This window comes from Aedes albopictus, chromosome 2, assembly GCF_035046485.1.
Source record: "Aedes albopictus strain Foshan chromosome 2, AalbF5, whole genome shotgun sequence".
Taxonomy (NCBI): Eukaryota; Metazoa; Arthropoda; class Insecta; order Diptera; family Culicidae; genus Aedes; species Aedes albopictus.
Genome location: NC_085137.1, coordinates 357,326,337 through 357,348,005, shown reverse-complemented (window position 1 = coordinate 357,348,005; position 21,669 = coordinate 357,326,337). Strand labels below are relative to the sequence as shown.

General features: G+C 35.5%; 1 protein-coding gene across 1 annotated transcript in view; it reads right to left on the bottom strand.

The window, feature by feature from the left end:
• LOC109403813 (uncharacterized) overlaps window positions 1–21,669 on the bottom strand; it is a 171,699-nt gene that overhangs the window by 103,852 nt on the left and 46,178 nt on the right. Inside the window, exon 2 of the mRNA XM_062852821.1 lies at window positions 9,902–10,025. Coding sequence (XP_062708805.1) covers window positions 9,902–10,025 — 124 coding nt within the window. The remainder of the gene's footprint in view (window positions 1–9,901; window positions 10,026–21,669) is intronic.

The window sequence follows — 21,669 nt, the reverse complement described above, 5'->3', positions numbered from 1 at the left end:
CGATCCCAGCCCCGGCACTTTCCCCCTGAGAGCAGCTGACACTGACCCTCTTCTAAGCCCATGGCTCAAATAGACCCAGATACTTAGACATCGGCGAACGGCAACCCATAATGGACACCCAATCGAACTGGAAACAGGAACAACCAATATCCACACATCAACATCCTTGTGCTCATCATTCTACCATGATAGGGTAGAAAGTGAAAGCAGCGCAACGGCAACCAATTCGATGTAGTAAAATAAGAATAGAATACATTTAGGCGCTGTACAAAAAGGAAGTACAGCTTCTAATTGGAATCGCTCACGCAGTGCCCTAGTGGACAAAAAAAAACTGTAAATTAGGTTAAGTGATTGAAGAATAAACTCTTCTAGGAGATTTTACAGCTTTTTTTTTTAAATTAAATATTTCGACAAAAGAAACATCTGAAACATACAGAATAATTTATTTTTATACCGAAAGTACAATTTTCATCTATCTTGTGTGTAAGGTTTAAGCGTATGGAAATCGAAGGTTTTAATTAAAACTATCCTCAAAATGCTATAGATTTTAATGAGTATGATGAGGACGTTTACTAAGAAGATTATGAAGGCCTCGAGATAGAAATGCACAAAATTGCACGTCTCTTCTAAGGATATTCTTTTCTAAAACCCATTCAAGGCCAGTGCTGTCATGGCAAAATCAGAAGGAAATTAGTTTTATATTGAACTTTATTCGGATGTTTTTTCTTAATCGGAACGATAATTCTTTTGAGAAGAATGTCTTCGATGCATAACGATGCATTGAGAAACATAAATGTTATTGCCGGAATGCTTTTTGAAATTTGTGTTGAGACTTGAATTCCCTTATATTTTTTCGGAAATTCCATTCAGGAGTCGGATCGTAAACTTCTCTAGAAGTTTATAGAAACCTGGATTTTTTCAGATTTTCTTTTCCGATGACGATTCCGAAAGCGTCCCTTCACCCTTTACAGATTATTTCAGGAGCTCTCTTAGAAATCACTTATTGACATTTCTTTCCTCTAGGGCAATTGTTTCAAGGATTTTTATATACTAATACCTTTCAGATATTTGACAAGATTTTTTTTCAAGAATTCCCCCCAGAAGTGTCTCCAGGAGTTTTTCTAGGTTTTGTTCCAAATCATCCTCCAGGAATTCCTTCAAAAAATATTTAAGAGATTTTTTTCAGAAAATTTTTCAGTACCTTTGTCTGCAATTTCTTGAAGAATATTTGTCAAGGATTCCCAAAAGAACCACTTCGAGATTTACAGGGTTGTTACAAGAAGCATCGGAAAAAATCCGCGCCAAATCCGTATAGGTTTCATTTTTCTATATTACGTATATATTGAAAATTAAATTTGAACACTCTACAATAGTGCATGAAGTAAGGGTGCTTGAAATTGGAAGATTGAAGAAATAGCTAGCAAAGAAAACATCGGAGAATTAAAAAAAAAAAACTACTAAAATTTATTCATGGAGTTATCTCTAAAAATCCCTATCCCTATCTTAAAAATACCCGAATGAAATGGGAAAAAAAATCTGAAGTTTTTAAACACAATGCCTTATACAAACCTTTTCGAGTAATACTTAAGATAATGAGCATGACTTCTAGTAGGATATTGTAGGGGTAGTTCTTAGAACTTAACTTTGCGATTTTATTAGTAATGTCTTAAGAATCTCAGTGAGACATTCCAGAAAAAAAAAACTTTAGATAAGTATTCTAAGTAGAATACTTTGGGGCTCATCCATGAACTAAATAGACTCTAAGGAGCAGAGAATGGCCAGGTCAAAGTCTACGCTTTATACAAATGTCGATAATTTTGTATGGACAAAGTCTATAACGGTGGATGGGGCGAGGATGGCTCTGAAATGCCCAAAAATTAGTTTACGTAGTTTATGTACAGCGCCTCTAGAAAATACTGAAGAAATGCCAAGAGGAAGAGATGCCTGTGAAAAACAGAAAATAACTTCCTCCGCAGTTGTACTACTGAAAAATCCCTACAGCAACTCTGTGAAGGTTCCTGAAAGACAATGTTGCAATTTTTAAAGATTTACTCGCTGGTTCAATTATTTTTTTTAGTATTTTTTAAAGAACTTTTTAAGAATGTTTCCAGTTTTTTGTCCATTAATTCCTTTAAAGATTCGCCAGGGGTTTTCTTCAATTTTTTCGCTATAATTCTCACACGGATTTATATGTAATTTCCTTCATTGTGCCTCGACATATTTTCCTAAAATAATCTAAGGATTTCTTCTAGAAATGCCTCAAGAACTATGTGTTGGATCACTGTGAAAATTCCATTGTTCCATCTATTCTTACGGAAACTCTTTAAGTGGCTTCTGATGGATGGATTACTCCTGCCATGGATTCCTAAGAAATATTTGTAAAAAAAAAAAATTCAGAAACAAATTTGAATGTTTTTTTTTATGTTTAAGAAACTTGTATTCAAAAGATCAATCGTAGCATATCCACAATGCGTAACTATAGCGCATTTGTCCCCTCTGTTCCAATGCCGAGCGCGCTTGTTATGCACAACTTGGGAGATAAATGCGTTGTAGTTACGCATATCTTGGAGAAATTATTGCAGAATTTCTCCAGAGAAATATTTTGTGGAGTTTCATCCAATTTTATAAAAGATTTCAGTAATTCAGAAATGCTTCACATGACAATTCAATTCAAATTCTTATAGTTTTGTCAAATAAACTCTTTCGAGAATTTTCTTTAGTAATTTATTTCGATATTACTACAGGATTTTTTTATAGAAAATTTTTAAGCATTACAAAACAATTCATGTGAGATTTTTTAAGGTGAAATCATTTATCCAAAAAAGATGAAAGTTCATCCACAAAGGTCTTAAGTATATTATCCGGAGAAATCCTTAGATAAATTCTTGGGATGCACTTTGAAGAAGACCCTTGATGATTTCCTGGATTTTGTTATGGAATTTCTCACAAGTATTCGGAGTAGAGCTCAAAGTTTAGTTCATTCCTGTAAATCCAATACATAGGTATTATATGTTATGTCAGATGATCATTTATAAAGGCGAGAGAGTGCTAACTATGCAAAAAAAAATTGCATGACGGAATAGCAAAACCAATTCCGCGCCAAATCCACGCGATGGCCGAATTCTAGTGACAAATCCGCGCCAAATCCGCGGAAATCGCGAAATCCGCGAAATTCGCAAAATCCGCGCTGTTGTAACAACCCTGGATTTAATTCAGAAATTCATCAAGGATGTCCTCTACAAATTCTTTCCTCAGAAGCTTTGCCAGGATTTTTTCCTTGATTATCTAAAAAAAATCGAAAAAATACTAATAATTATAATAATATAATAATATATTAAGTTAATAATACATTAATATAATAATATATTAATATAATAATTATTATTCTAGAAATACCTTCCAAAACCATCTCAGGAGTTCCTCCAGCAGCTCCCTCAACGATTGATTCTGAAATTGTTTCAATGAAATTAAATCTCATAAGGAAATTTTTAATCATTCCTATGAAATTCCTTCAGTTAACCCTTGAAGAATTACTTCAATATTTTTAATATATTTTTTTAAATGCTTCTGTAAATATCTATGGAGGAATATCTCATAGAATTCCTGGAGAAATTTCTAAAGGAGTGCTTGGAGATATTTATTAAAGAAACACAGAAAAACTCCAAACAGAAACCTCCTAGATATTTCATCGGTTACACCTGATAAAATTTTTCAAAGGATTCTAGGAAGACCCTTTGAAGCATTTCCAAAGGAGTTGCTAAAAATTCTCTATAAATTCTGCAAATTAAAAAAAAAAGAGTCCTTTGGATTTTTTTTTCAGGTAATCTCTTACTGATGATTATGAAAAACCCTTGAACTACTGAATGAGTCTTTTGTGATATTTCTGAAGGAATTCCTGAGTAAGCTTTAGATGGAATCCATGGAGAAATTTCTGCAAAGATCTTTGGAGGAATTTTTGAATAAATTATCTATCTAAATACCAGAGCGTTAATAATTAATCATAAATTTAATCATGATTAATGATTAATGATTAAGATTAATCAAAATCATTATTCATAATCACAAAAAAATCTCATTCAATCATTAATCATTAATCTTAATCACACTGTTTTTGCAATCCAATCATTAATCAGTAATCATAATCATAAGAAAAAATATTAATCAATCATTAATCATTCATCACCAAAAATGATTCATCATATAAAATATATGATCCAATTTAAATTGGTTTAAATGCTGTTCGAAATAATATAATTTATGATTCTTTTTCAAAAATCTCTCGGACAGAGTTACCTTTTACTTTTGAAACTTCAAAAACATGTTAAACAATAAATATATTTTAATCATTTCCAGTTTTTTGTGATTGATTAATCATGATTAATCATGATTTTTAATCAATGAGCCATTTTTAATCATTAATCATAATCAATAATCACAGATAAAACCAATTTTAATCATTAATCATAATCTTTAATCATCCTTAAAATCAAATTAATCATTTATCATAATCAATAATCACCAAAATTGGAATTTTAATCATCAATGATTAATCATGATAAAAATTTTTGTTAATCATGAACGCTATCCTTGAAGATATTCTTAAACGAACCCCAGGGAATTTTCTGAAGGAATTCCAGAAAGTGTTACTAAAAAAACTGGAAACTCTCCCTCAGAAACTTTTGATGGTATTCCTATACGGATTTTTATATAAAATCTGTTACCGAAATTCATTGAAGATTTGATAGAAGAATTCCCGGAGGAATCCATGAACATATTTTTAAAGGAATGTCTGGGAGAAACACTAACTTCTGTGCCCACGAGAAATCCCCAAAGGAATTTATGTGAAACTTTTTAGGAATTATTTCCGACGAAATTTATGAGTTTCTTAAGGTACCCGAGAAAAAATTCTCAAAAGTATCTTTCAAGAAATCCAGGTAGTGTTTCTGGTGAAATATCTGGAGGAATACCCGGAGGAAAGCATGAATTTCTGCAAAAATCATTGAAGGAATATCCACTGGAATCACTCAACAAAATCATGAAAGAACTTCTGGAGAATTTCCTGGCGACACTCCATGAAGAAATCTATAGAATGTGCCCTGAAAGAATTTTCGAAGCAATTGATGGAGAAATTACTTGAACAACTCTGGCATTACTGTGTAAATAGAATCCCTGAGGTTATTTCTGAAGGGAGAACGTCCACTACCCAGCCAACCACATATCGTAAAACATTGTGTGGAAAAAATCGTATATTTTCATATATTGAATCAGAATTGTATAATAATATGTATATTTGTTGACAATGATTGCGTAAAATCGCATTTCATGCCAAACTAAATTTCAGTTGCGATTTTGTTTCATATAGTCGTCTCCGATCATAAAAGGTGCGAGATGCTATCGGTAGGATCGCACAGAATCGGATATAATCGTGAAAAAAAACATACATTCTTAGTGTCAAGCAGCAAGATCGCTAGCATCGTATATATGATTTCTTTGAATCGTGGAATTCGTCGCTTCCCATCTTATATGAAACTGCTAAATCGAGCTTGCTACCTAAAGGTATGATGAAAATCGATGAAATCGTATACAACTACAACAATGTTGTATATTGATCGTTTGCGTCACACTTGCGTCGTATACGAAGTGAATGAAATCGTAGAAATCGTATATTCATTTTTACAGTCGCATATGATTGTTACTGCACTTTTAAGAGTCGAATCTTAATCTCGGAAATCGTAATTGGTTTTGTTTACATATTTGTATGATGGAGAAAAAGAAAAAATGGTATTCATCACAAATTTGTATTTTTGTTGTTGTTGACACATTCCAACCATGGTAGCAATAATTTCAACCAAATATATAGGTTTTCATACTAGCAGATGACTTACAATAAGTGATGTGTAGATTCCAACAACGATGCGAATTCCGGGCCTCTTGCACGGCAGCACTTTTGGTGCCACTCAATGCACAACAGCAACGCTCCCACCACAAGTCACGCACCGTATCATGCTAATCTTTATTCGTTTCATGCCATTCACTTTGAACTCTGTATTTTCAACTTGGCAATATGGCCAATAAAGATAACGCGCAGCTCTCAATCAAAGGACCTAATTTCGATTCCCACTGAACACTAATTGTTTTTTTTAATTGGAAAATCTTGAGTCGTATATCGGTACTCTCAATCGTAATAAGATCATGCTTAATCGTATATTTAGACGGATAAAATCGGTGAAATCGTAGAAAATTTTCGAGAAATCGTAAATTATGTTGGATGAAATCGCAGTAATCGTATATATGTTTCGATATGGCCTCCACTTTAGTATGTATATGCCTGTTTCGTGCATTGAATACGATTTCTTTGGTGCTATATATGTGTGACTGTTTCAGTTGCAATTTCGATATAGCAACCAAATTGCTGGCTGGGTAGTTTCGTCACGATTTGAAAAGGGGGAGTTCTGAAAAGTGTGATATTCCAAACTCTAATTTCAGCGGATGTCCCATATAAAAAGGATGCCATAGGGGAGAGGGGGTTGAAAATAAAGCGTGGTCTAATTTATGGAATTCGAAAGAAATCAATGGAGTCATTTCTGGAGGTTTTATATAGATTTTTTTTTAAATTTATGACATCCCTGAAAATATTTCTGAAGGAACATTCGGAGTATTTTTTTAAAGAAGAAATTTCTGCAAGAATTCTGCACTCTTCATTTTCTAAAAATTCAAACGCTGTAAGAATGTATGGAGTCTGTGAATGGTTTTCTGAAAGAATTTCCATAGATATTTTTGAAATAATTTGATGGATTTTTTAAGCATGGAAGGTTTTGTTGAAGAATTGTTGGTGAAATTTCTGGAAGGTCCTCTTTAGGATTTTCTGAAGTTTTCATGGAATATATTCCCTAAGAATGTCTTTCTTAGCTTGCTATGAAAATGTTTGAGTTTTTCCGGAATATTAGGCGACCCTGATTTTTTCAATTAAGTTTTGCTTCATATATTTATGAACTAGCCTGGGCTGAAAATATCGTTAATAAAGATAATAATAATAATATAAACCATACCCGTGCAAGAAAAAAATCATTAAATTTTGAGAACCTGCGTACCAATTTGTACGATAATAAAAAAAATCTCTATAAGTATCTTAACCCTTTGAAGCCGGAATGTTTCCACGCGGTATTATAGAGTTTTTCTACGTGTTTATGTGGCTTCGGTGCTGAACAGCTTAAAAAGGGTAGAATACTATGCAAACCAATTTTTCTGGATATCCCAGGTCATCCAAGCTGTTCATGAGTAGATCCTAAAATATATGGGTTTGACGGTAACTTCTTTCATTATACATAGCTACAGTTTGTATTCTATCATGTCCAGTAAGTCTTCTGAAAGTTCAATAGACAGTATCAGATCAGTCTGGATATTCTAGGTTATCCAAACTGTTCTAGAGTTTAGATCCCAAAGTCTACGGATGTTAACAGTAACTTCTTTCGTTATACAAAGCTATGATTTGTAATCTTTCATGTCCAGTAAGTTTTCTGAAGGTTCAATAGACAGTATCAGATTTGTCGGGATATCTTAGATATAGGTCATCCAAATTGTTCTTGAGCTTGAATCCTAAAGTCTATGACTGTAACGATAACTTCTTTCATTATACAATTCTATCTATACATTCTATCTAGTCCAGTAAGTTTTCTGCAAGTTCAATAGACAGAATCAGATCTGTTGGGATATCTAAGTGGATGGCCTTGAATATCCCAACAGATCTGATACTATTTATAGAACTTGCAGAAAACTTACTGGACATGATAGAATCCAAATCGTAACATTGTATAATGGAAGAAGTTACCGTTACACGCGTAGTCCATTATCTATCATGTCAAGTAAATCTTCTGAAATTTTAATGGACTTCATCAGTTGAACTGGGGTCATCTTAACTATTATGATGTTTAAAATCTAGCATCCACAGCAATTGAAGTTTCTGTTTGGCTATTTAGACGTTAGTATAGCAGATATGGCTACTGTTAAGAGTGTAGACCTAAAGATTTAAATTCCAAGGTAGTTTGGCTGACCTGGAATATTTCTATAATGTCTGCAAATGACAGTCTAGACTTCAAGAGCTTCTTGGATCCCAGTAGATTATGCAATGCTATTAATTATGGCAAGCACACATAATTAATCTTGTAGATTTGAAGGACTTCACTACAGGACAGTTTGAACGACCCTTAACCTTTTTTTGCATCACATTGGCAGCAGCTCGCTGATGCAGTGTAAGGTTTCAGTCAAAAATGACCCTAATGCCAAAGGAGGGTTAATGTCCCAATGGTTTATAATAATATTTAGAAGACTTTAGATTGGTCCGGTAACTGCGGTTGATTATGCAACGTTACTTAGTATAACAGATATGGCTACCCGAGCAAAGTCTGACAGCAAATTGAAAACAAATTTTGATGTTGTGATATTGCAAATTATGATAACTCAGGTTGTTGTCGTTTTGGTCGTTTTAACGGTTAAAACATCAAAAATGAGAGCAGAAAAATGTTCTCGTAACAGCAAGTTGAAAACAATTCCTGCTATCAGTAATAGCAAATTGATAACTGTTTTTGCTATCAGTACCAAAAAATGGGAAAAAATCGTTAAATATAGGGGTTTTGATTGCTATGAAATCCTAAATGGCACAAAATAATTACACTAATGGTATATTCTTAGAGTGATTATACAAGGTTACCTAAAAATTTTGAAATAACTTAAAAGCTATTTTTTTATAATGGTTTGAAGTGACAGCAAAACGAAATCTAAATTTGAAATCAAATGTAGTCAAGACATACTGATATCAAAATGTGATTTCAATTTGCTGCTGATTACAAATCGAGTTCTCGATTTGCTATCATTTTGTTGTTAGACTTTGCTCGGGTACTGTTACAAGTGTTGACCTGAAGTTCTGAAATCCAAGGTAGTTTTGCTGACCTGGAATATTCATATAGTGTCTATAAATGGCATTCAAGACTTCATGAGCTTCACGGATCCTAGTAAATTAATGTGAAATTTAAAGCCTCTATAATAAACACAAAAAAAATCCTAGTAAATTATGCAATGCTATTATTTATGGTGAAAACACATAAAGCTATTCTTGTAGATTTGAAGGACTTCATCATATAACAGTTTGGACGATCCTAAATGTCACAAAGGTTTATAATAATATCTAATATAATTCATATTGGTCCACTTACCACGGCTGGTAAAGCAAAGTTACCCAGAATTGCAGATATGGCTACTGTTACGAGTGTAGACCTGAAGTTCTTAACTCCAAGGTAGTTTGGCTGATCTTGATTATCCGTATAGTATCTATAAATGGCAGTATAGACTTCAAGAGCTTCACGGATCCCAGTAGATTATGGAATGCTATTATTTATGGTGAAACCACACGAAACTATTATTGTAAATTTGAAGGACTTGACTCTAAGACACTTTGGAACACCTAGAACATCCCAGACTACAGAACACCTTTTGATATTCTTGACGAAGTTTAAATGAGTACATATAAACGTAACCCATATCCAAGTTCAGTTTTTAGAACAACTGGTATGTCAATTATTTCATCTCGCCAAACTTTATGGTGTTCAGGATGTTCTCGGTTCTCAATAAAATATCAAATTTAAATTTTCCCATTTTTTCCTTAATAGAGGACTCAATTTGCAATAACTTTACCGTGTTCTATTTTATTTATTGTGTGAAATTTCTATGTTGGGGTCATATATGACCCCTCCGGCACCAAAGGGTTAAGGAGTAAGGACACACGTTTTGTCAGTTTCGCGAAATACTTGACAATGCTTCACAAAGAACGATTTGAAACCCTCGGTCCACATCTAAACGAATTTATTCAAGCACAGATAACACCAAAGTAGACAAAGTAAATACTCACGTGACTCTGGATGGGCGAGACTTCGCTTCTTCGTGCAGGGCTTCCGATAGTGGTGCTACCCTCGGCTTGGTACGATGCTCCCTTGGCGTGTCCATTTTGTGCGGTCAAAATACCGAAGTTGCTGCTGCAGTTCCATAGGAAAAAAAAAAGTGGGACAGAAAACGAAACATACGATAATCATGAGAAATGGGTCCAAAGCCACACGCTATACATTATCAGTCAGTAGTGAGTTTAGGAAGCTCTAGGAAGCACAACTTTGCCATCTGGCAGGCAGGTATCTACATCTATTGGCTGCTAATTTTAATGGCTCCGCCGTAAATCTCAATATCGAGACCGTTGTTTCAGAAAATTTGTTACAATTAATTATTTAGTAGAGACGAAACGATGCTTCTACCGTTCGGAAGGATGTTCAGCGGAAGTCGAAAATCGATAAAATTCCTCCAAGGCAAGGTAGAAAGTAGAAACCCATCAGCACCGGGACTGCTTCGGGGGGAAATCTCAGCCCCTACTAATGGAGCAACATAATATAATTGCGAAGGTGTAACCCAAAGAAAAAGCAAGAAACGAGGTGAAAACTAATTTGGGGATCAATTCCACCTGAAAGACTGATAAACTCCCGCGGACGTCGACGTCTCGTGCGCTGTAGTTCCCTAATTCAATTTCTTAAAAAGTCGTCGTAAATCACGTCAGTCAGTTCGTGTCTGATGGGGCGGATATGTGGATCACGTGAGGGAAAAGATACGGCGAGATTATTGTTCGTGTTGAAAACGGCTGAGGTTCAAAGTGTGCAGTTGTATGGTAGAATGATGGCTGTAGTAGTCCGATAAAGGATATACTGAAGCTGGACATGACAGTAAATTAGTGGTACAAGAAAAAATAACACAAGGAAAATTTATCTGATTATGTTTTTCGTTTTTCTTTACGGCGACATTTTGAACAACGTAAGTTTCGATTTTATTCGCAGATAACATTCGTCAGTATGTATGATGATCATGTATTCTATACATGGGTGGTAAAGCTTGGTGTAACCGTTCACTAGAATTATGTCATCACTCCGCGAATGTTCGTTCCACCTAGGAAATTCCACCTCATAGCCATAACTTCATCTTGACATCATATCCTGACATACCAGCATCACTCATGACGTGGTGATAATTTTAAAAGCCGCAATCTCACGGGAATCATCGCAATAATCATTCCCATCACGTGCCGTGTTGTGGCTGTCAGCCAATCAAATTCAAATCTGTTCGATTCCGACCACACCTCCATAAAACATGTTCCAACTTCCGGTTCTCCCCCAATCAATTGAGACACTAAGGCGGGAGCATCGTTTTGCCGTTATTGCTTTCACTGTGCTTTGCTCTACTCTGCTGTATAGTGTATATTGACGCCAAGGGATGTGCTAAAATGACAGTTATTCACGGCGAGCGTTTAAATTGGTACATCATTTCGCTTTTTTATGTTTCCTCCTTCCAAACTCCCCTCCCTGTATGGACTGTATCGAAAGCATTCTATGTAAAAGTTTTTAACATGTATCATATGACTTAGAATGTATAGCTGGGTACACCGTTGTCCTGCACGCTGCCAATGATCTTCGGATCAGCGGTTTAGTACATGGCACATTTGGAGCGGGGTTGAATCTTTTTTGACCGCACTTTCTTTTAATGACCGTAGTACGCAAGACTTCCACTGATGATACGCTTTCGTATTTCGTAAATATCGATTGTCACATGACACCATGAGAGTAAGCTTGAGAGTCCGTCACCTTGTCACAGTCTCCGTTTCGTAGGTCACCCGAAGCCCTTACACAGTTAAATATGCATACCACCCATCGTTGCTTTGCACAGTTTGGTCAGCTTCCCAGGAAAACCGTTTTCGTCTATGATTTTCCACAGCTCTGTACGGTAGATACTGTCGTATGCCGGCTTGAAGTTGATGCGTTGCTACCTGGTATTCACGACAATTCTGGAGAATTTGACGTACAGTGAAGATCTGGCCCGTTGTTGGCTGTCCGTCGAAGAAGCTGGTTTGATGTAGACTGCATTCAAAATGGTGATCGTTCTGAAGTTCTCACTTTCCAAATGTTCGCATGTCTTGTGAATGAGGGAAATTACCCTCTCATTTCACTCCTCCGGTAGCTATTTGGTTTCTTAGATCCTAACTATCAACCATTCAGTGCAGGCAAGCGACCAGCTATTCTGGGACTTTCTTGGTTATTGTTATTATTACTTCATTATAGAGATTTTCAGCCCAAGGCTGGTACATCTCTTCCTTTCTTGATGAGTTCAGATACGATAGCATCCATACCAACAGCTTTGTTGGTTTTGAGCTGGAGAATCCTTTCGCGGGTAGAGGTGAAATACTGAACAATATTAAGGTGAAGGTTGCTAGAGTACATGAAAATTATATCGCCACCCACTCAAACCACCCTCCAAATCACCCCCTCAAACTACCCCACAAATGGAGCACAATGTATAGTAACGTGGCCAGACAAACAAATAATTTACCTTAAACCGAATCTTATAAAGAATTCAAAATCATAATTTTTATTATTTCAAATAGGTTGCATAAATATCATGAACACCGAAAGTTCATCAAAAATTATTGGAGGTGGCTGCATTTATTAACTAATTTAGCTTCAATTGAGTTTTCACTTTTGTCCGTCACCTCCACCACTTATCACATTGTGCGTGGTTGTGTTTACGTTTTTGACAGACCTCTCCTCTCTTCCCTCGGCTCACTCAGCACGAAACAGTTGCCAACCATGAACATTTGTCTTAGAACAAGGAAATACAATATGTAAAACCACATTTTCAATTTTTTTGTTCCATTAAATTTGATTATATTTTCCACGCCAAAGAAATGTTTATGTCAAATGTGAACAAATAAACTCAAATAAACAAATAAACTCAATATAATATATATAGTTCGAAAACTGTGGAAGTCGCGGTAAAACGAGCGTAGACGACACTTGTCAGTGTTGAGCAGATTTCTATATGTTGCCAACACTTCCTACTAGTGAGTGAGTCGTAAACACTACCGTCGTAGTGGATTTGTGATTTATTGCTACTTCATTAGCACAAATCTGGTAAAATCAGTTCAATTTCGTAGTGAAAACCGCCACCGCGTGTGACAATTAGATGTGTTTATAGTGAGTGTTCAGCTTTTCGTAGTGCTACGGGGGTAGAAATACTGAAAAAAGTGATTAAAAGAATTGGCGAAGAAAAATGAGACCATCAACAACACATCGCAGGAAGAAGAAACAGTATTGAAGATACATTATCTAGCGCACGAATTAGTGAAATTATGATGAATTTGGGCCCTACAATAAGTGAAATGTGAAAAATGAAGTATGCGCCTCATGCAGTAGCAAAATCGTTGCTCTTCGACCAGGTTTGTTGCTTATTAATGACCATTTATTCGATCGCTCTCTGAATCAATGAGAGAATGTTGGTAAGGGGAAGAAGGGGGGGAGAAGCGAAGGGTTGGGAGAAATGGGATGCCATTTTCGCTGCCATTTTGGTACTCCTGCAACTATGTCCTTAATTTGATATTTCAAGATCGAACAAATAATTCGCTGCTATTGATTGGATCTAATATGATGTCTTAGGAATCAATTTTTGATAATATTTTCCGATCTTTTATCTCTTAAATATGTCAATCAAAGCAATAACACTGTTTGATCTCCATATCAAAAAAATATATTATCGAGCTCTTTTCTTCTCTCTGTGTAACTTCCCTGAGCGTGGGAGTTGGATCATTTTCGTCCTCTGCTGCACTGACGAAGTCGTTTCCTTCATTGCCTTGGTCTCCCGTGACTACATTCTCCCAGTGGCGTAGCTAGGAATTTGGGGGCCCGGTGCGGAACAAAATTCGTGCCCCCCCCCCCATGAAAATTACTGATCGCACTGTTGTATTTTGTACAAAACGATGAAAAAAACCAATGAAATCCATCAATGAACGTAAGATTTTTTCTAAGAATAATGTCGATTTTTTTTACTAAATTATTTGGGAATTGTACCAAGTAATCTTTAAGGAATTCCTTCAAAGATTGCTTTACCGTTTTCTTAAAAAAAAAAAAAAATGATTCCTTAAAGAACGCTTGTTTCGATAAAAATCTGCAAGGTTCTTCAAGTCTCAAAGAATCCGTTGGTTATTTTTTTTAAATATCCAAGGATTCCTACAGAAGTTCCTCTAAGAAAATTCTCAGAGGAACTTCGTAGGAGTTTTGCAGAAATTCTTTCGAAAAATCCTTGTGAAATTCCTCCAACGCATTCTTTAATATTCATCAACTCAAGGACATTTTGCAAGGATTCCTACAGGAATTTTTGCTAACATTTCTCTGGGCACTATTAAAAAAATCTATTGTGATTTTTCAAAGTTCTTTCGAGACCTTCTTTCACCAGGTTATTAATGATTCCGCTAGAAATTCCTCCGAAAAAATCGTTTAAAAAATCTCTGAGAATTCCTGGTAGGGTCAACATGCCCTGAATAATCCTACAATCGCAAATGAATTCTATTCGAAAACAAAGCTTTTACGGAATCGATGATTACATAATTTTTGTTATCATTCATGCTCACTTCTAACAAAAATACAAAAAAAGAAGACAAAATGCGCTTCATTCCTTTGATTTGAGACGGAAGAAAATTGGAGCGTACCGTGATTTCGGGTGAAATTGATCACTTTTCGCAGTTTTTCGCGCCTAATGTTTGAATATTCAACGATATGGTTGAACTCAAGTTTTTAAAACAAGTACGACCATGGTTTTCATCAGTCAACGAAGTTGAAACTTTTGTTACAAATCATTTTATCACAATAAATGTCATTTGAAATAAAAAATCAAGAATTTTACTTTAGGGGTGAAATTGATCAGTCAGTGAAATGCCTTTCTAAGTCCTGAAAACATTTTTTCTACCTAAATTAACTACCCCAGAATGCGAAAAGCTTTGCAAAACTTTTACAACTTTACTAAATTTTGAATTATTTAAGTTCAAAGTTTAATAATTCCCAAGAAAACGCCTGAAAGTATGAAATTTCCATACTAAATATGTAATTACACTACTGTACTTCCGAAATAAATTTGAATATTCATAGAATTTTTTATGACGAAATCGGATTTAGCGAATGCTTGGAAGCTAGAGGCATTAATTCGGATATTCATTACAAGTGCGATACTGCCGCGGTAGCAAAAGTTTGAAAGTGTCTTTGAAGTTTGCCTAACACGCAGTATTGGAAAATATTAGATTTAATACAGAAATATGTGACTAATTGGCTAAAAAACATGTTAACTTATCATTCAATAACCCTTGAGCCAGATGATGGACATTTCCCACATATTGTTTTATGTTTAGAGCGTTATTTTTGACAATTAAAAATGCCCCTCACATCGATCAATTTCACCCCACTGATCAATCACACCCGAAATCACGGTATATGCTTAAATAGTAAAGGAACAGATGCCCTATCTTATCAAAATAAAAAAATCTCATGTTACTCCAAGGATTCCTCCTAAGACTGTTTTGCTACTTTCTTCAGGAATTCTTTAAGAATGCCTAGAAGCATCTTTTAAGTGATTAATGCAAGATTAAGATTGCATAGAGGATATCCATAGGAAATTCTTCAGGAATCGCTTTTAGAATTCCTACGGGAATTTTTCCAAGGATTTCTTAAATATTTCTCCAAAACCAAACTTTCCAAAATTATCAAAAAAATCTTTCAGAATTCCTTCACGGATCTTGTTAGAAACTACTGCAAGGGTTTCATCAATCGGATAAAGCTTTCCTTGTTTAATTTATTTAACAGTTTCTCCCAGAATTCTACCGAGGATTACTCTTGGGACTTTTGCAGGACTCGCTTTAGGAATTCTTCCAAGGTTTTATTCAAAATTTTAAAGAAATTCCTTCAAAGAGGCCTTTAGAAATCCCTCCCAAACTTTCTTCGTGAATTTTTCTAAAGATGTCTTTAGTAGTTCATCCAATAAATGCTCTTACGATTTCTCCAAAGATTCGTTCAAAATTTATTAAAGTATTCTCTTAGAATTTCCTCAATTGATTTCATTCATTCTTACTTAAACTTTCAGGTTTTTTTTAATTCCTTAGGTAATTCCTTTGCGATTTTCTTCGGCCGTTCCGTTTTAAATTCTTGGATTTTTTTTTAATTCGCAAGAGTGTATCTCATAGAACTGCAAAACCAGACAAAAACCAGCTGCATAACAGACGTAATTCCGTAAAGAATTATGAAAAAAAATCCAGAGGAATTACCAAAGGAATTTTCTGAGGAATTACCGGAGTCAGACAAACGAATTGTCTAAGAAATTTTCAAAGTACCTGTCGAATGAATTTCTAAAGGAACTATTGAAATAAAAACATACGTAAATTTCAGGTATATTAGCAAAGGAACTGCCGGTGAAACTTTCAATGAAATTGCTGACATCCCGTAGAAATTTCCTGATAAATTTCCAAAGCAATTGCCCAAAGAATATCGAAACTTCAAAAATAATATCTACAATCAATTTCGAATATTATTGCCAAAAAAATTATCATAAGAGCTACCAAAACAAATTCCAAAGGAATTGCCGAAAAAAATGCCAAATGAATTAACCAATCAATTTCCATATGAATTGGCGAAGAAGTTTCCAAAAGAGTGTTAAAGTTATTCCCAAAGTAATTATCAGATTATTTTGCAAATGAATAGTAAAAAAACAGCAAAAGGTTGCAGACAAAATTTATAAAGAAATTTCCGTAGAAATAAGAATCTGAAGTTCGTTAAGTCATTGCTGAAGCATTCCCGAGAGTTCAATAAAGAAGTTTTCAAAGGAATTGCCTAACAATTTCTCAACAGATTTGCCGCAGAAATTTTCAATGATCCTAAAAAAAAGCTTGAGAATTTTTACCAAAGGGATAGCGCACCCAATTTTCGACACAATAGCTGAAACAGTTTCCAAAATAATATCCACAGAAAATTTCTAGAAATAATGCAAAATGAAATCAGAAAAAAATCATTAGGGAATTCCCAAAGGAATTTCCGAAGAAAATTTTTAGAGTATTTGCTGAAGAGATTAAGATATTCCTTTACGAATTGCTGCACGGATAAAGTAATTGGTGAAAAAAATCCAAAAGAAATTTCCGAAGAAATGCATCAGAAATTCTAATAAAAAAAAAATTTCCTTCCAGAATTCTCACAGAAATTCCTCCAGAAAATTCTACTGTGATTCTTTCAATGAATCCTTCAGGTATTCTTACAAGGTTTCCATCAGGAACACCAGTTTCGTCCAGATTCCATTCACGAAACTTTTAAAAATGATTCTTACGATTTCATGATGCATTTGTTCCAAGTGATGAACTTCAAGAACTTTTTCTTGAATATATTTTACGATTAGTTTTCCTTCGAAAGTTGCTACAAACTCCTCCATGCGTTTCTGAAGCAATTTCTTCAATTATATGTATTCCCATGAATTCTAAAAAAAGTTTTATAAGATTTCCACAAATGATTCTTTTGTGGCTACCTCACATAATCACATCAGCAATTTTGGAGAAGAATCCTTCAGGAATTCTTTTTTTAAGAAATTTCTCCAAGAATTTCTTTTTGCAATGCCTCAAACGGTTTTTTATGAAATCCTTCAAGGGATTTCTTAAGAATTTGTTCAAGCATTTCTTTAGTTCTATCTGCAGGGATTTCGTCAGAATTCCTCCAATAGTTGCTGTAGAAAATCGACCAAAGATTCCTTATGCGAATTTTCCAAGTCCTTTTTCACAATTCGTTCAATAATCTTTTATGGAAGTTCAGTGAAAATTTAATCTTTTTCCCCAAGGATTTTTTTTTTCAAGCTACAATACAAAGATTCGTTCAAGGATTTTTAAAAGTTTTCCTTCAGATAATCCAACAATCCACATTCATCCCCAGAGGATTTATACAGAATTTCCCCCAAGGCCTCCTGCATAAATTCCTCCAAATATACAGGATCTCTTTTATTTTTCGATTTGCTCCAAAGAATTTGAGAGGAATTCATTGAGGTTTCCGCCATTGATTTCTTTGAGAAATAATAGTCATGTCATCATTAGTTCTTCCAAAAATCTCTTTGCCTTCAAAATTTCTTCAGGAATTCTTTACCTAAATCCTCAAGCAACTACTTGTACTGTAGTCATCCTTCAAGAATGTCATCAAAGATACCTGCAAAATCAATACAATGATTCTTTCCGAATACGTCTTGGAATTCATCAAGACAAAGATTCTATTAGAAATTCCTCCAAAAATTCTTGCAAACATTTCTACAAGAATTCCTTCGGGAATACCTCCACAATTTCTTTAGAAAATCTTCCATGGATCCATTCAGGTATGGCTCCAAGCGTGATCTCCGAAATTCATGAAAAATATTTTCCATGAGGAACTCCTACAAGATTATTTCTTAAGGCTCATCTGAGGGATTCCTTGAAGGACTTCATGACATAATCCTTGTAGGATTTCATGAAGGAATTCGAAGAGGTATTCCTGAACGAATGTTTGAAGAAATTCCTGAAAAAATCCTTGAAGGATTTCTTGAGAAGTTCCCGTAGAAATGCTTGGAAAAGTTCCTGAAGGAATGTATCATTGTAAGCTTTCCTAAATCAATGCTTAGAGGAATTTCTGAAGTAATCCCTGAAAAAAGTTCTGAAGTTAATCTTAGAGGAATTTTTGTAGAACTCCTGATGTAACTTCTGATAAATCGTAAAAGATATCCCCAGAGACAAGGACCTTAACTGAAGGAATTCTCGCAGAAACCCTTCAAAGAATATGTAGAAAGAAATACTTGATGAAATAGTTGGAATAAGTTGATTGCATTTTTTATACGAGAGTAAAACTTATCCACAAACTTTTGTTATTACAGTTTTGACGTGACATGTGTTCAGATCTTAACTTTAATAAATGAGACCTCTGAATTTCAATTGCTATTCTAAGCTAAGTAAACAGCTATGTTTGGTCCTGTGGTTGGGATAAGTATCAGGGACATTTTCATTATGTTCATGAATTTTACTTCCATATCGGTACTGAATTTCGTAAAATTATATTTTGATTTCTAGCACATTTTTTCTTGTATTTCGGGACCCCTGTAGGTACAAAGAGCAATCATCGAAAAAAAAAGGACTTCAAATAACTTATAATTGTAGCAAACTTTCGCTATTGATTGATTGATTTGTCTTTATTAAAGACGCTTTCAGCCCTTGGCTGGTTCGTCTCTACTTCTAAAAAAAAACTTTATTCAAACTAATGTAAGAAACCATCACTGATTTGGAGGCCCCTTGAATTCGGGGGCCCAGTGCGGACCGCACCTCCGCACCCCCCCCTTGCTACGCCACTGCATTCTCCACTCCATTAAGGTGTTCAACGAAGTGTTGCTTCCACATTTCATTCACTTTAAGTCCGTCTGTCAGATTAATCAGATTCCCATCTTTATCTCTGCAAATTTCGGCACGCGGCACGAAGTCGTTGCCAGGCTTTTTCTACCAAAAAAGGGATCCTTGTTTCCGTTTCGTTTGTAACGTTCCACGTTCTGCCGGTTTCCTTGCTTCAGCATTACCGCTTGCGCTGTGTTTCTCTCCTTCAAAACCACTCTGCATCCCCGTCATACCATTCTGAGGTCTGACTTGCAGGGCCGGACACCAACCCCCTACTTTCCGGCGGACCATTATGCAAAGCTGAGGTTAGAGTCCTTCCCTGACACTCAGATATCGATCAGCCGTTACCAACGTTGGGAACTCCTGGAGGCAAATGCTCAGATTAGAGAAGCAAATCTTTTCTTCTCTGTCAATTTACGAGCAAAATTACCAGCAGTGTTGATAATCCGATATTCTATTTCTGGGAGTGCTCTTAAGTGGATCTTAATTACCTACGCAATGCCTAGCCTTTACCGTGACATGTCCGGTGTCCAAAATTGGCGACCGGAATATCCAAGATGGTGGCCTTAAATCCAAGAAGGCAGCCTAAACTCCAAGATGGCGGCCCCAAATTCAAGATGGTGATTCTTAAATGGAGCTTATGGCCTTAAAACTTTCCAATATGGGTATATCCAATCCAGAATATCCAAAATGGCCGCCCAAAATTTAAGACGGCGTCTCCAAATTCAAGATGGCAACTGTTTAATAGAGTTTTAAGCCCTAAGGGTATTTTTGGTATGTGAAAGATGTCCGGTGTCCAAATGTGGCGGCCAGAATATCCAAGATGGCGCTATAAAATCCAAGATGGTGACTCCAAATGCAAGATGGCGGCTGGTTAATTGAGTTTAGGACCTAAAATCATGCAATACAGGTATATTTGGTATGGGGAAGATGTCCGGAACCCAAAAATTGCGACCAGATTATCCAAAATGGTGTCTCCAAATTCAAGATGGCTGCTGTTTAATATAGTTTTAGAACCCTAAAACCATAAAATATGGGTAAATCTGGTATGCTTTTAGTGCCTAATCATGCAATACGGGTATATTTTGTATGGGGGAGATGTCAGGAGTCCAAAAATGACGACCAGAATATGCAAGATATCGGCCTAAAATCTAAGATGGCGGCTTCAAACTCAAGATTGCGGTTGTTTAATCGAGTGTCACGCCCTGAAACCATGCAATATTTGGTTTAAGGAAGATGTCCGGAGTCCAAAGATGACGACCAGAATATTCAAAATGGCGGCCCCAAATTCAAGATGACGGCTGTTTACTGAAGTTTTAGGCCGTGAAAGCATGCAATACGGGTATATTTAGTATGAGGAAGATGTCCGGAGTCCAAAAATGGCAATCTGAATATGCAAGATGGCAGCCTAAAATCCAAAATGACGGCTCCAAATTTAATATGGCGGTGGTTTAATGGAGTTGTAGGCCCCCCTGTGATATGAGTATATCTGGTATAGGGAAGATGTCTGGAATCCAAAAATGGCGACCAGAATATCCAAGATGGCGGGCTAAAATCTAAGATGTGAAGACACCATTCAAAATGGCAGCTGTTTAATGAAGTTTTAGCTCATAAAACTATGCAGTACGGGTATATTTGGTATGGAGAACATATCCGGAGCCCAAAAATTGCGACCAGAATATCCAGGATGGCGTCTCAAAATACAAGATGGTTGCTGTTTAATGCAGTTTTTGAACCCTAAAACCATGCAATATGGGTATATCTGGTATGGACAAGAAGTCTGGAGTCCAAAAATGGCGACCAGAATATCCAAGATTGCGGAATTATATCCAAAACTTACACAGAAACAAAAACTAAAAAAATATATAAACGGTGTGGCTTCTGGTGCCAGGAAAGGGATTTTTATTAAATTCATACGTTTTATGCAATATTCATCAACATGTCTCTTAAGTTTTGTTGAAATGAATTTTGGAAGGCACGAGAAAGGCGCCATCCTTGGTGGATTAATTAAGGTTTTTTTAAATGTCACATAAGAACTTCCCAAGAACACATACAAAATGAAAAATCACGTATGCTCAATAAGTTTTTGTCTTGATTGTGTTAAAGAAGTATATTATTATATAGGTTTTGTTATCCAATCCTTTTATAAAGAAATTAACTAGCAAAGAATTCTTAAAAAGCTAGCTCTCTCGACAAGCTTTGTACTGCCTATTGTTTTTTAGGACTTTTTTTTATAAGTTCTGGACAAGTGAAACAGCCCTGGAAACAGTGACAAAGTGAAACAAAAAAGGTGAATCCGTTGATCCATCTCAAATTCAAATCGCGGTAACGAACACCTTCCCAGACAACCAGTAATCGTATAAGATGTTGCATAAGGTGATAAAGTGGAGGCCATA